Here is an 11,518-nt window from a genome sequence, read left to right as displayed (position 1 = left end):
ATGCAGTACGCCCTATAGGAGAGTGGGCTTCACTGTGGTACTTGAACCAACCTCAGAATCAGAGGGATCTGGACAAAAGGATATTTTAAATCTATACACGGGATAGACTGTAGAGAAATGAGCTGGGGTAATACACTTGGGCACCTACTCAGTTTTCTTCCTCAAGATGAGGCCAGGGCCTTGCTGATGCTGAGTTTAGCTCAGGAACCAAGACAGTCTGCTGTGTGTAAACATGCCTCTACACGGAACACATAGATCTTCAAGGTAAGCTTTTCTAGAAGGGCGTTGTAGGCCCCCATGTAGAAGGGCATTTGGGTAACAAGGATTGAGCTCCTAGATCCAGTGAGGTTCCACTTTACATAAAGTCTTCCTGGCTCCTGGGAAACCCACCAGGGACCTTGGTGACAGAGAGAGTCATACCTGCTCTTCACTTCCAAAATAACTTTGTAGCTTTGACTAATTCTATCAGGAACTCATTGCAATGTGAAGAGGCAGGGGGCCTTCCTTGCCTATCTGGTGATACCTGAAACAGTTCAGAGCAAGAAAAAAAAAAACCTGAGGGTATAGTAAAAGCAAAGAGAGGCAATGAGATCCTCCAGGGTGAAACTGTTGTACTACTCAGTTCTAGAGTAAGCACTATTTATATAATCATGGTAATGTAAACATTTGTGTTGCTTTTCAGCTTTTTTGAATAAACCTTTAGAAAAAGTACAGAAGATTTCATTATGGTTACACAATAGAATGTAAACGTTTAGAAAATTTTTTTTGCTCGTGAAGAGTCAGGAGAGGGAAAAGTGAGTAAAAGGCTGGAAGGGCAAGCAGGGAGCTCACTGACACAGCTCACAAAGCGTGGGGCGGGGGACCCTGTCCACCACCAAGGCCGGGGAGGCAGAACCTTTCTGAGGAGTAATTAGGGAGAATCTGTTGGAATTTTAGAAGTGTATCTGGAAGGACCCAAAGAAACCAGCAACAACAGCTGCCTCTAGCAGGTGACCAGGGTGACCGAGAGTACATCATACACACTCCAACTTCCAGGACGTCCCCCTCCTGAAGGGCAGCGCTGGTGCACCGCTGAAGCTTTGCAGCCACGAGCAACCTGTTGGCCACGACCACAAGGCCTGAGAGACGGGGTATCACAGGACAACCGCCACACAGACTGCCAGGTGGTAGCTGAAGAATCAATCAGGTTCTGTGTTGAGGAACTTGGAAAGGTGTCCCTAATATCTCATTTAATGGGACAAGTGGGTTGCTCAACATGTGTAAGATCACACTTTTGGTATGTTTTTAAATCCTATGTATATATATGGCTTGCATATGCATGCAAAATAGCATGGCAGGACCATAGCAGACTCAACAGCAGTTACTTCGGGGGGTAAGAGTGGAGAGGACAATTTCCACTTGGGTATGTCTTATTTGAACTATTATGAGATGTCTGTATAATGTATGGACCTTTTTCAATAATTTCCTCTAAGTATAACCTTGCCCTGCCAAGTGAAAAAAGGCTTTGGAAGGTAATGAATTAAGCTTATGAACTCCAGGGAGGAGCCGCTATGAATATCTCTGCCTCCCTCAAGAAGAGGCCCATCAGGGCAAGGCTTGTTCCATGACAAAGGCATTTCTGTGCTAACTACCTCAGGATCCATCAGTGTGGTGATCTGTCCCATCTGAACTCAAGTGTTCAGAAGAGTGGGTGGTGAGCTCTTGTATGACCATGAGCTCAGGGAGTCCCTCGACCATCATGGAACTTGAGAAACCTCCGTAAATGTTTTTTTGATGAATGAACTACCCAGAACACTGGTGAGTATCCCACTCAACCTGCAGCTGCAGTTGTTCATGTTCTGGCCTCACAGAAACCCAGCCTGGCAGGGGGAGGTTGAAGGTGTCCAAAGGGTGCAGTGAGGGACCTGATGAAGGGCTGAACCAGTAATCCCTGGGCAAGGCACGCATTAGAAGTGCCTTGGTTAGGATGCACACACTTCCTAAAGCCAGAGGTCACGAACTTCCACCCCACCAGGGCCAAGGCCTCTTGTCTGGAGCACACTGATTGCATAGACATCCACATCAACACTGCCCACGGCTGCTGATTGTTTATTGCACGAGAAACTGGCAAAACTGAGGCAAGGGGGTGGGCATTACAAAACAATCTGGTGACCAACCCAGAGCTACCGGAGGGCATTCTGTACAGACACCTGTTATACACATGTATGCACACACACACACATGTACATGAACACACTCTTCACACCCATGAGCATGAGGTTTCCAACCCCACACGGCAGCTTGCTCCCCAACCTCCCAACATGGTGGGACGCTGCAGGGAAGTACAGCAAATGATTCAGGGAAAGAAAAAAGGTTGAGCTGCGGTGACCTGAGCCTCTCACATCAGCACTGGCAACACAGTGGACACCTCTGTCCCTCTGTGGGCCAGGGGAAGGACAAGGATGTGAGCGCACAACACTGTCCTGTGACCAGTCTGAGGGCCCACCTGGGGTCCTAGGAAGCTCGAGCCAGGCAGCAGCTGGTGATCAGCGCTAGAACCTCAGGGTCCTAGACCAGGAGCTCACAACAATCCCCACCACTCGGGCCTCACAAAGGAACATGTTCACCATGCAGCTCTCAACACAAGGCAGAATGCCACACTGGAGGCTGGCAGGAGCTCCAGAAATCAAGTCAGACTGTGTGCAGGAGCTAAAGGCCCTTGCACTGGTTTCCAAAAGCATTCTTTCCTCGCTTCCTTGCAGATAAAGGAATATTTTCCTTGCAGATAAAGCCTCGCTTCAAGGCAGAATGAATACACTCTGGATGGCCAGATGCACTCCATTTTCAACAGGGGATAAAAGGGTCCGCCTAGAGCCTTAGGGGCTGGCAGGTAACAACAGGGTCAGGCCCACAGGCTCCATCACTTGGGGCTTCCTGGCAACTACATCTAGCAAAGGGAGTTCTCTACTGAAGGCCGCAAGGCGAGGGTGGCACTTGGGACACCACCTCCTTCCCTGTCTGTCAAGGCTCGGGGACTGGACCGCTGTGCAGCTGAGCCACCAGGTCAGAACTGCTACTCGGGTTCCTAAGAAGAACCGCTGTTGGAGAAAACCAGCTGTACGGGAAATTCCTGGACCAACCGTGCTGGGGCCTGGAGGGACCCAGGTGCCCCAGTTCCTTGACAGAAAGTGACAGCAGCATGCCAACTCCAGAACACAGAGCAGCCATACACACAAAGGCTTCAAGTTCATGTCAAAGGAGCAGTCTGAGGAGCTGCTGTTTCCATCCCACTGATAACACCCAAACAGCTGGTACCAGCCTTTATTTGCTGGAAAGAACAAAACAGCCAGCACTGAGCAGAGGGAGAAGCGTGCTGCGCAGCCTCCAAGGGAAGGAAGCGAGGCGGCCGTCATGCAGCACTCTGGGTGCCGGAGCAGCTGCCCGCTCAGACCTCCGTTTTATACAGATCATTGGGAAAGCTCTCTGTAGAACAGAACCTCTTTCACTGGCCAAGATCCTGGGCCTTCTCAGCCCAGAACAGCTATCCCAAGTGGCCAGTCTCCTTCTCACCTAACTAGCCCATGAGGCCCAAGGCTTGTGCAGCTGCCCTTCGGCCCGGGGCACCCTCCCTTGCACACTCATGCACACCTAGGGTCAGTCTTAGAGGAGAGGAAGGGAGAGCTTTGCAGGGAGGGTCAGCCCTCTAGACTTTGCAATGGGTGATGGGGCCAAAGGTGACTTATTCCAGGCTGCCACCAGTGGGTAGGAGGGAGGGGGATAGGCAGGGCCTTCCAAAGTTAGGCAGGCTCTGCTGCTACCAGCCTGATGACAGTGTGGTCCCATGCAGGTCACCTGCAGAGGCCTTCCAGGGGCTGCGTGACCCCTGGCCTCTCACGCAGGGAGGACTCATGACTACATGTGCGCTGGGGGGCGTGGGAGGGGGCAGCCTCAGTTACTCCTGTCCAAAGCCCTCAGTCTCCTCAATGGCGTATAGCAGCTTCTCTTTCAGCTGTTCGTAGCTCTTGTATGGCGGGAGATCCAGGCGGTTGAAGCTGTTGAGAGGGGAGCGGAACAGTCAGCATGGGAAGGTCCGGGCTCCAGCCCTGCCGCAGCCTGGCTTCAGGACGGGGAGGGAGGGGTCAAAACAGTCCACACAACTGTGGCTCGATCACACCAGAGTCCTTGAGGGCCCTGCTGTGTCCAGCCTCCATGCTTCAGGTCTCTGGACCACAGAGGGGTCAGGGGAGGGGGCCAGGCAGCTGGGGAAATGGGGGGTGGGCAGGAGGGTACTCAGGGCAGCAGCTCTTTGCCTGCTGTAATAGAAGTGTTTGTACTTAATTCCTGGTATGGCCACAGGGATGCATGACTGCTGCCACCTCTCCCAAAAGCTCAGAGGCCCCTCCTCTACAACCCCACTTCCCAGAGCCAAGCTGGGGAGCCAAGGCCCTGCTCCCCACAAGCTGCCCTGCCCAATGGGCTGCCTTAGGAGCTCAGCTGGTCTGTGAGTTTCTAACCACCTCCCACTAAAACTGGCAAGCTCACCAGGTGTGGCTTCTGGGCAGCCAGGTTTCCTTGCCAACCCTGTCGATGCAAAACTTCTGTGGTCCGTTGCTACCTGATATCCAAAGAAAAACGCACCATATATAACAGGACCCTCCGGCTTCACCCACAGAAGGCTTGGTACCCTCCCGCTGACTTGCTTTCTGGAAGACACCAGGCCCTGCCATGCCCTTGGGCTGTCCTCACCCCACTTACCAATGAGCTCAGCAAATCCCCCAACAGGCAGGCGGCAGGTCCCAGTAACAAACTGCAGCAGCCGGATCCTCTTCTCATTGTCCATCTCCTTTACCACCTGGAACTCCACAGGTCAAAGCAGAGTCAGGTGCCCTGTGCTAACCTGTAACGCTCCAGTCAGCCAGGGCCCCTTTTTGAAAAGGGGCTGAGAACACAAAGCCCGGGCTGGAGGTGGAAGTGGGGGCGGAGGGAATGACAGCACTGCGTGAGGGCCACCAACCTGGGAAACCTCAAAGCCGCTCTGGGTTGTAGTATTTGTTGACATTCCCACCAGCCCATAGGACATCTCTGGGTCTCAGGGATACCTTGGACCAGGTATTCTCTTCTCATCCAAGTTCTGTTTTTAAAAATACACTAAGGATGGGAGTGATTGCTAAATGGGTACAGGGTTTCGTTTCAGAGAGATGAAATGTCCTGGCATTAGGTGGTGGTGACAGTCACACTGTGAAAAGCCACTGTAAAAGCCACTGAACTGCAGACCTTAGAATGTTAACATGGTAGATTTTATGGTATGTGAATTTCACCTCCACAAAGAAATTTTTACATACCTATTCTTTTTTATGTATGCTATACTTCATAATGACAACAAGACACCCACACAGAAGGGAATCAGTCATCACATCCAGGACTCTGAGCTCATTCAGCTTCTCTGGAGCCAAGCACGACCTTTGGGAGCTCCCCTTCCTGCCAAGTTCACTGCCCTGCACACCAGCGTTCACAGCTGGCCCAGGGCTGACCACCAGCACCTCCTGTCAGATGCACTGGCCTCAATCTACTGGGTTTCTTGTCTCCTTTTGCAAGTTGGGTGAGGTTGGGAGAGTGGCGGAGATGGGGGAGGTGATAACACAACAAGCATCCTTGAGCTGGAGGAGGTCCAACCACATCTCATCCCCTGCGGCTAACGGCTGAAACTGCCCCACGAGACCCTGCCCCGAGCTGGCGGGGACGCACCTGCCAGAACCACTGGATCTGCTTGCTGTTCTTGGTGTAGTGCCGGTAGATGGAGTTCTTCTGCCAGTCACTCAAGTCTATCTCCTGCATGCCGCACAGCATCAGCTGCAGAGGACGGGGAGTCACCACCAGCACCTGCCTGCTCCCAGCAGCTGACACCATCTCAAACACTTTCACCTGTTGCTGCTGGCAACTTTAACAGTTTGGATAACACAAGCCTTAACTAGGGATCCCTCAGGACAGGGGCTAGAGGAAGGGTGGGTGTGAGGACCAGAACCCAAACTCTGCCCGACTGCCTCGGTCTCGAGGGAGCACAGCGTTTTACTGGTGGGTTCCTCCGGGTACATAATTAGGCTGCCCAAGGGCAGGACTGCCCCAGAGGCAGGGGCTCAGGGCTCAGCAACCTTAGCTCTCACCTCCAGCTCTTTCTCATCAAAGTAGCGCAACCACTCCAGGGGGGCCACCTCATTGAAGCCATCCAGGAAGGCTTTGGTCTGCTCCTCCACGCCCCGGGTGAAACGCCAGTCGGTCAGCAGCCTAAAACCAAAGACCAGCCATCGGCGGAGCCCAAGCGCCACTGCAGGTGCAGCTCAGAGGTCACCATCACACAGCGGCAAGGCACCGGCCGAGCTGGCTGCCAGCTTTCCAAACCTCACAGTAACCCAGAGAGATTCCTGAGCCTCCGGCACCGCCACCAGCCCCTCCTCCCACCATCGCTGAGTGAACCTCACATGGGTGGAGGTTAGGGAATGGAGCGAGAGACCTGAAGGGCACACACGGGCAAACGCACACACAGACACACGGGAGATGGTGGATTTCAACATGCAGGACACAGAAACCCCTTTCAGTTAGGAGTAAGAAGAGGGAGACAGCTAAGTTCCATGCTAAGAAACTCAGGCCTGCGGTCTTGAAGCCCACCACATGGGAGAAAAGAGCAGAGAGGGCCCGGCCCCCACCGGCTCTGCTCAGCGTGGGGCCAGCCATGGGCAGCTGTCTCAGGCCAGTGCAGAAGGGAAGGGTGTGACCCCTGGTGACCCACGGGCTGTGTGTGGGGGCCTGGCTGAAGAGGGAATCCCCGAGACAAGAGCGGGAAACCCTTCCAGTGAGGCTGCCTGTGTCCCTCAGACCCCCAGGGGCCCAGTGCATGAGACTCACATGATGTACTCTTCCTTATTCTCTTCTGTCACCCGGATGCTCTCGCCACCTTCCTTCAGCTCATGGGTTGTCACCTTGCCCAGGATCTCCATGTCCTGGATGAAGTACAGCTCTAGACCACACTCTTCTAGGTTGTTCTCTCTAGGAGCGTGAGACACCAAGAGAGAAGAGGTCAATCTCAGAGAGTCTTCCCTCAATCCTGTTCTGTCTCTAACTTTTAGTTTCCAGGGGACACGAGGACTCACAGGTGGCCTAGAATCCAGAGCAGTGGCCCTCAACCTCTCCTGATACAAGGAGAGGATTCTGCCCTGCAGGGGGACCTAGGAGCTGAGCATCTCCACAAGCATTCTGACAGACTGTAAGTGCTCAGGGGCCACTCTGGCAAAGAAAATAAAGGCCAGCAGCACCACTCCCCAACCAGAAACCCCTCTCCTCCCAGCATGGGGCAAGGGAGGCGACCCACTTGATCCAGATGATGGAGTTGTAGAATTCGGGATCAATGGATTCCAGATCTTTCAGGGTTGGTCTCTTGCTGAGCATCCGCTTGTAGAAAGGGAGGGTGAAGCCTGTGTCAATGAACTTCCCATGGTACAGAGCCTGAGGAAGGAAGACACAGAGCAAAGGGTTTGGTCTTCCCAGGACCAAACGTGAGGCAGCCTCTGGGATGCTCTGTACCAAAGCCTGACTAGCGCTACCTGCCCTCCTGAGGGCAGCACCGGAGCACCCAGCCACCTAGGAGCCCAAAGGGAGGGTCTGAGAAACAAGCAACACTCTTCGTCCTGACTGAGACCTTGGCATGGATGCTCAGCGCACCTGCAGACCACAGGGGCTGGCAGAGGGGACCTGCTCAGGCAGCCACTGCCCGCCCAGCACACCCGCCTGCAGGCCCCCTGCGCTCACAGAGTCAGGCCCCACGCTCACGGAGAAGAGTCGTTCAGTGCAGCTCCAGGTGGCAGCCTGGCTCACTGACGCTCAAAGCTGGGTGGCAGACACAGCCAAAAATAATGCAGACGCTGTCAACAGCAAGAGCTGGCGGGCCAGTGGTGAGTAATAGTCTAGCGTTTTACTGGTCCGGCCTGTTGGCTGCTCGGCCAGGCTGGTCTCTAGACCTGGGAAGAATGTGCCCACTTCCTGAGCCCAGCACCTTGGCCAAAAACTTCCAGACATGGGGAAGGGACATATTTGGTCACGGGCTCTTAGGTCCTCCTGTGAGGGGAGCAGGCAGAGCATTTGGCAAGTCAGGAAGAAGCAAAGTAAAGTTAGCAGTAAAACATCTCAAACTCCCAAACACAGCAGTACGCCTGTGGCTCCCACAGACTCTCCCTTCTCCAGCCTGGTTCTCTGCACTCACAGGACACTCAACAGGACACAGACTGACATGAACCCCTTCCACAGTCCCACTGAGTTCCTATTTCTAGATAAACACAGGTGCCGTGACCCCTCCTTCCCACCTGTTCACCCATCTCCTGAGGATGTCTCCTACATCCTGCACCAACCAGTCTTCTAGGGTTCTATTCTAAGCTACTATAGATCCCAAATCCCTTTCCAGAAGGGCTGGGTGTCTCAGTGGGCCACCCCCAAATATACCCGAGGCTCATGACAGACAGTGTCCCCTGCCCAAGATGGGCAGCAGGTGGAAGCGCCCATCATGCCAACACCCTTAACAGGGTGTGCATCCAATGGGAAGTGAAGTTCAAGGCCCAGGGACCCTGGGCTCTCATCTGACAAGTGCTACACAAGTCAACACATGAAAACTCTTCCAACATCCCTGGGATGCCACTGAGAGAGCTCTGAACTATCTCCAGAGCTCCCGTTAGCTTTTCACATTTGAAGTTAGGAGTTCTGTGAGGCTGACGGTGGGGCTCAGAGTGGGGGTGCCCATCCCCTGGGCGCCTGGTAGTGTGCAGTGGCTGATCTCCTCGGCTGCCACCCTCCTTGGAGGTCCCGTGGCAGTGACTCTTACCATGGCAATGAATCGGCCAATAAAGCGGAAGTAGGTGAGGTGGTCGGGGTTGATGGAGGAGGCGGGGTTGATCTGCAGGCAGTAATTGTTCTTCCCAGCATATTCAAATAAACAATACATGGGGTTGAGCACCTCGTGGGACAGGAGGAAAAACCATTCTCTGTGAAAGAGAGAGGAAAAACAAGACTAACGGACCCCTGCCTGCACACACTCACTGGAGTGGCAACTCTCCTCTGCCATGCTGCTTCAGCTGGTCTGGAGACATGCATCCTGGGGAGTCGAGCCTGGGATAAGTACCTGGGCTAACCTGTACCAACAGCTGGTCAGTGAGCAGGGTAGGGTCAGACCTAGGGTGAACCAGAACAACAACTGCACTTGAGGATGAAGCTTAGGAAAGCCTGTGCACATGTGTGTTGGCTTCAGGAGTGAATTCCAGTACTTTACATCCAAGATCCAGAGTGCCTAACGGCACTGCATCCTGAGGTCACCATGAACAGTTGTTTAGGCTGTGCACTGCACAAGGGCACTATGTTAAAATATAGATTTGCACATTTATTACAATAATTATCCTGCAAAGAGCAGTCAAGGTGTTTTATTTTGTTTTTATCTGATAAAACCAGGATATTATGACCATTTCTCGGCAAATGTCTTGAGAAAGGACACCTTTTTCTAAATCTTGCAAATGTACTGTATGGATAGCAGCTGCTCTGTTTCCACCCTACCTGGGTAGGCAGCATGATATGAATACACAATAATTCATTCCTGAATCCTGATGCACAGCAACCCTGTAATCCATTCTGCCACTAGATTATAAGCTTCACTCCTACCAGCTATTCTGCAGGGGTCTCACTTCCCTTGCATTGTGTCCCCCACCCCATCTGAGACCCCATCACCATAGCCTTTCCCATACTCCCAGGCAGCCATCTGAACCAACACCCATGCCGCAGCATCTCTGCACCCTAGGCACAAGCCTCAAGCCAGAACTCAGGGTCCCTTTGGGCTGGCACTAAGCCAGGGGGATGTCCCCAGCCGCCAGGCTGTTTGTGGCTGGGCAGATGAGGAGTCCTTCGATGCAGAGGGTGCCCCGGTATCCTGTCCGTGGTTCTACCCTGTGGTAGAACAGCATGACGTAACCTACCATAGGGTAAAACCACTGGCAGGACACAGAGAGACAGACACACACGGGGCGGGAGCCACACCACCAAGCGGAGCCTGGAGAGCAGGTCACCACGAAGAAAGGAGCAATGGATCCACGGGGCCGACCAGAGGGCAGCGCCACCAGCCAACAGAGGGCCACAAGCAAGTTAACCCAGCACCAGGAGAGAGGTCCCCACACCGCGAGAGGTCAGCAAGCTGAGCAGCCACTGCCAACCAAGATGTTCCTGCTCTCTGCCGGGGACCTTCGGCCCCACCGTCCAAGGCAGCATTGTGCCACAGTCTGTTAACGTTTGTAGGTGGACTGGGGTGAGGGCAAAACAATGCTCCATGCTTGTCTTATGGTTATATCAGCCATTTTAATTTTCTGGACCCAGTACACATGACATGCAGCAAAGTATTGATCACAGACCTTTGGATTGCGATGCTGTTTATATATGTCAGGTATACATGACATATCCCATCTAAGATATGTCAGGGAGACACCAAACTCAACCTACCCCAGCTACCTCAAGAGGAAGAGAAGCTCAGGGCTGGTTTTAATGGACAACCACGAGGCACCAATACTGCAGCTAGACTGGTTAAAGTATAAAAATAATGAGCCCCTCCTCCAGAGCCTCCCCATGACACTATTATTAAAGGGTCAGTGCCTAGCCCAGCTGGGGACCCCAGCACCCTGCTCTGGTGCCCATTCAGAACAGCCATGCCCACACCCATTCCTGAGGGTGCATGAGAGCTTTGGAATCAATCTGAGCAAAACAGAGGCAACTTTCTGGCCGTGGGACCTATAGCCTGGGGAAGGGGAGCACAGAGCAGTCCCCAGGGGCACCAAGCTCACCTGGCAATGCCGCCATAGTCCAGGCCCTCCTCGCCACGCATGATGATATAGAGTCTGCGGCGCAGGTCATAGGGTTTCATGTTCATGATCTGGGAAGACAGAGAATTGTGGCCAGCCTGCCACTCTCACTCCCATGGCAGGCTGCGGGCAGAAGGCAGGGGACTCTGAGGCCGGCTTACCAGGGGACAAGTGTCACCGAGGCCCATGCCTGGGAAACTCTACCATGTGGGTTTAAAGGCCATGTGACAGAAGATGGGGTAGAAGGTGGGGGGGACATCTGCCTGCCGTTGGTTTTAGACACCATGATCACTCTCTAACCTGTTGGAAAGAATCCTCAAAAAGCGTCTGCCTGGAAACGCTGATCTTCACGTGGCTGGGGAGGGCATTTGACTGAAAAGAAAAGGAAAAACAAATCTCAAATGGGGCGTCAGTGATAACTATTCATTCTGGTCCCCTGCCTGTATGAAGAGGCTTCCCCATCCCCCTGGGCAGGGAGGGGAGAGCTGGGTCCCCTGCGCATGGAGGCTGGCCCACCTTCCTGGAGAAAGTGCCAGGAAACCACTCAGGGTAAGACAAGCGACTGGCTGCCATGTAAGATGCGGGCACTCCAATTCCTGCTGCCAGGCTGGGAGACGGGGCTGAAGTGACTCAGTAATCCCCAACCCGGGAGCGGACCCAGTACC

The 11,518-nt window shown here is 53.5% G+C and overlaps 1 protein-coding gene across 4 annotated transcripts in view; it reads right to left on the bottom strand.

The window, feature by feature from the left end:
- Positions 1–2,075: 2,075 nt before the first annotated feature.
- WWP2 (WW domain containing E3 ubiquitin protein ligase 2) overlaps positions 2,076–11,518 on the bottom strand; it is a 193,799-nt gene continuing 184,356 nt past the window's right edge. For all 4 annotated transcript variants that reach the window (XM_057493567.1, XM_036897954.2, XM_036897956.2 and 1 more), the window contains 10 exons: positions 11,154–11,225; positions 10,836–10,924; positions 8,843–9,002; positions 7,343–7,476; positions 6,880–7,020; positions 6,141–6,261; positions 5,725–5,829; positions 4,735–4,831; positions 4,522–4,594; positions 2,076–4,031 (listed from right to left, as the gene is read on the bottom strand). In XM_057493567.1, coding sequence (XP_057349550.1) covers positions 3,932–4,031; positions 4,522–4,594; positions 4,735–4,831; positions 5,725–5,829; positions 6,141–6,261; positions 6,880–7,020; positions 7,343–7,476; positions 8,843–9,002; positions 10,836–10,924; positions 11,154–11,225 — 1,092 coding nt within the window. In that variant the 3' untranslated portion in view covers positions 2,076–3,931. The remainder of the gene's footprint in view (positions 4,032–4,521; positions 4,595–4,734; positions 4,832–5,724; positions 5,830–6,140; positions 6,262–6,879; positions 7,021–7,342; positions 7,477–8,842; positions 9,003–10,835; positions 10,925–11,153; positions 11,226–11,518) is intronic.

This window comes from Manis pentadactyla, chromosome 15 (assembly GCF_030020395.1).
Source record: "Manis pentadactyla isolate mManPen7 chromosome 15, mManPen7.hap1, whole genome shotgun sequence".
NCBI classification, from domain to species: domain Eukaryota; kingdom Metazoa; phylum Chordata; class Mammalia; order Pholidota; family Manidae; genus Manis; species Manis pentadactyla.
The sequence above is the reverse complement of the archived record's forward strand: the minus strand, read 5'-3'. Positions and strand labels throughout refer to the sequence as shown.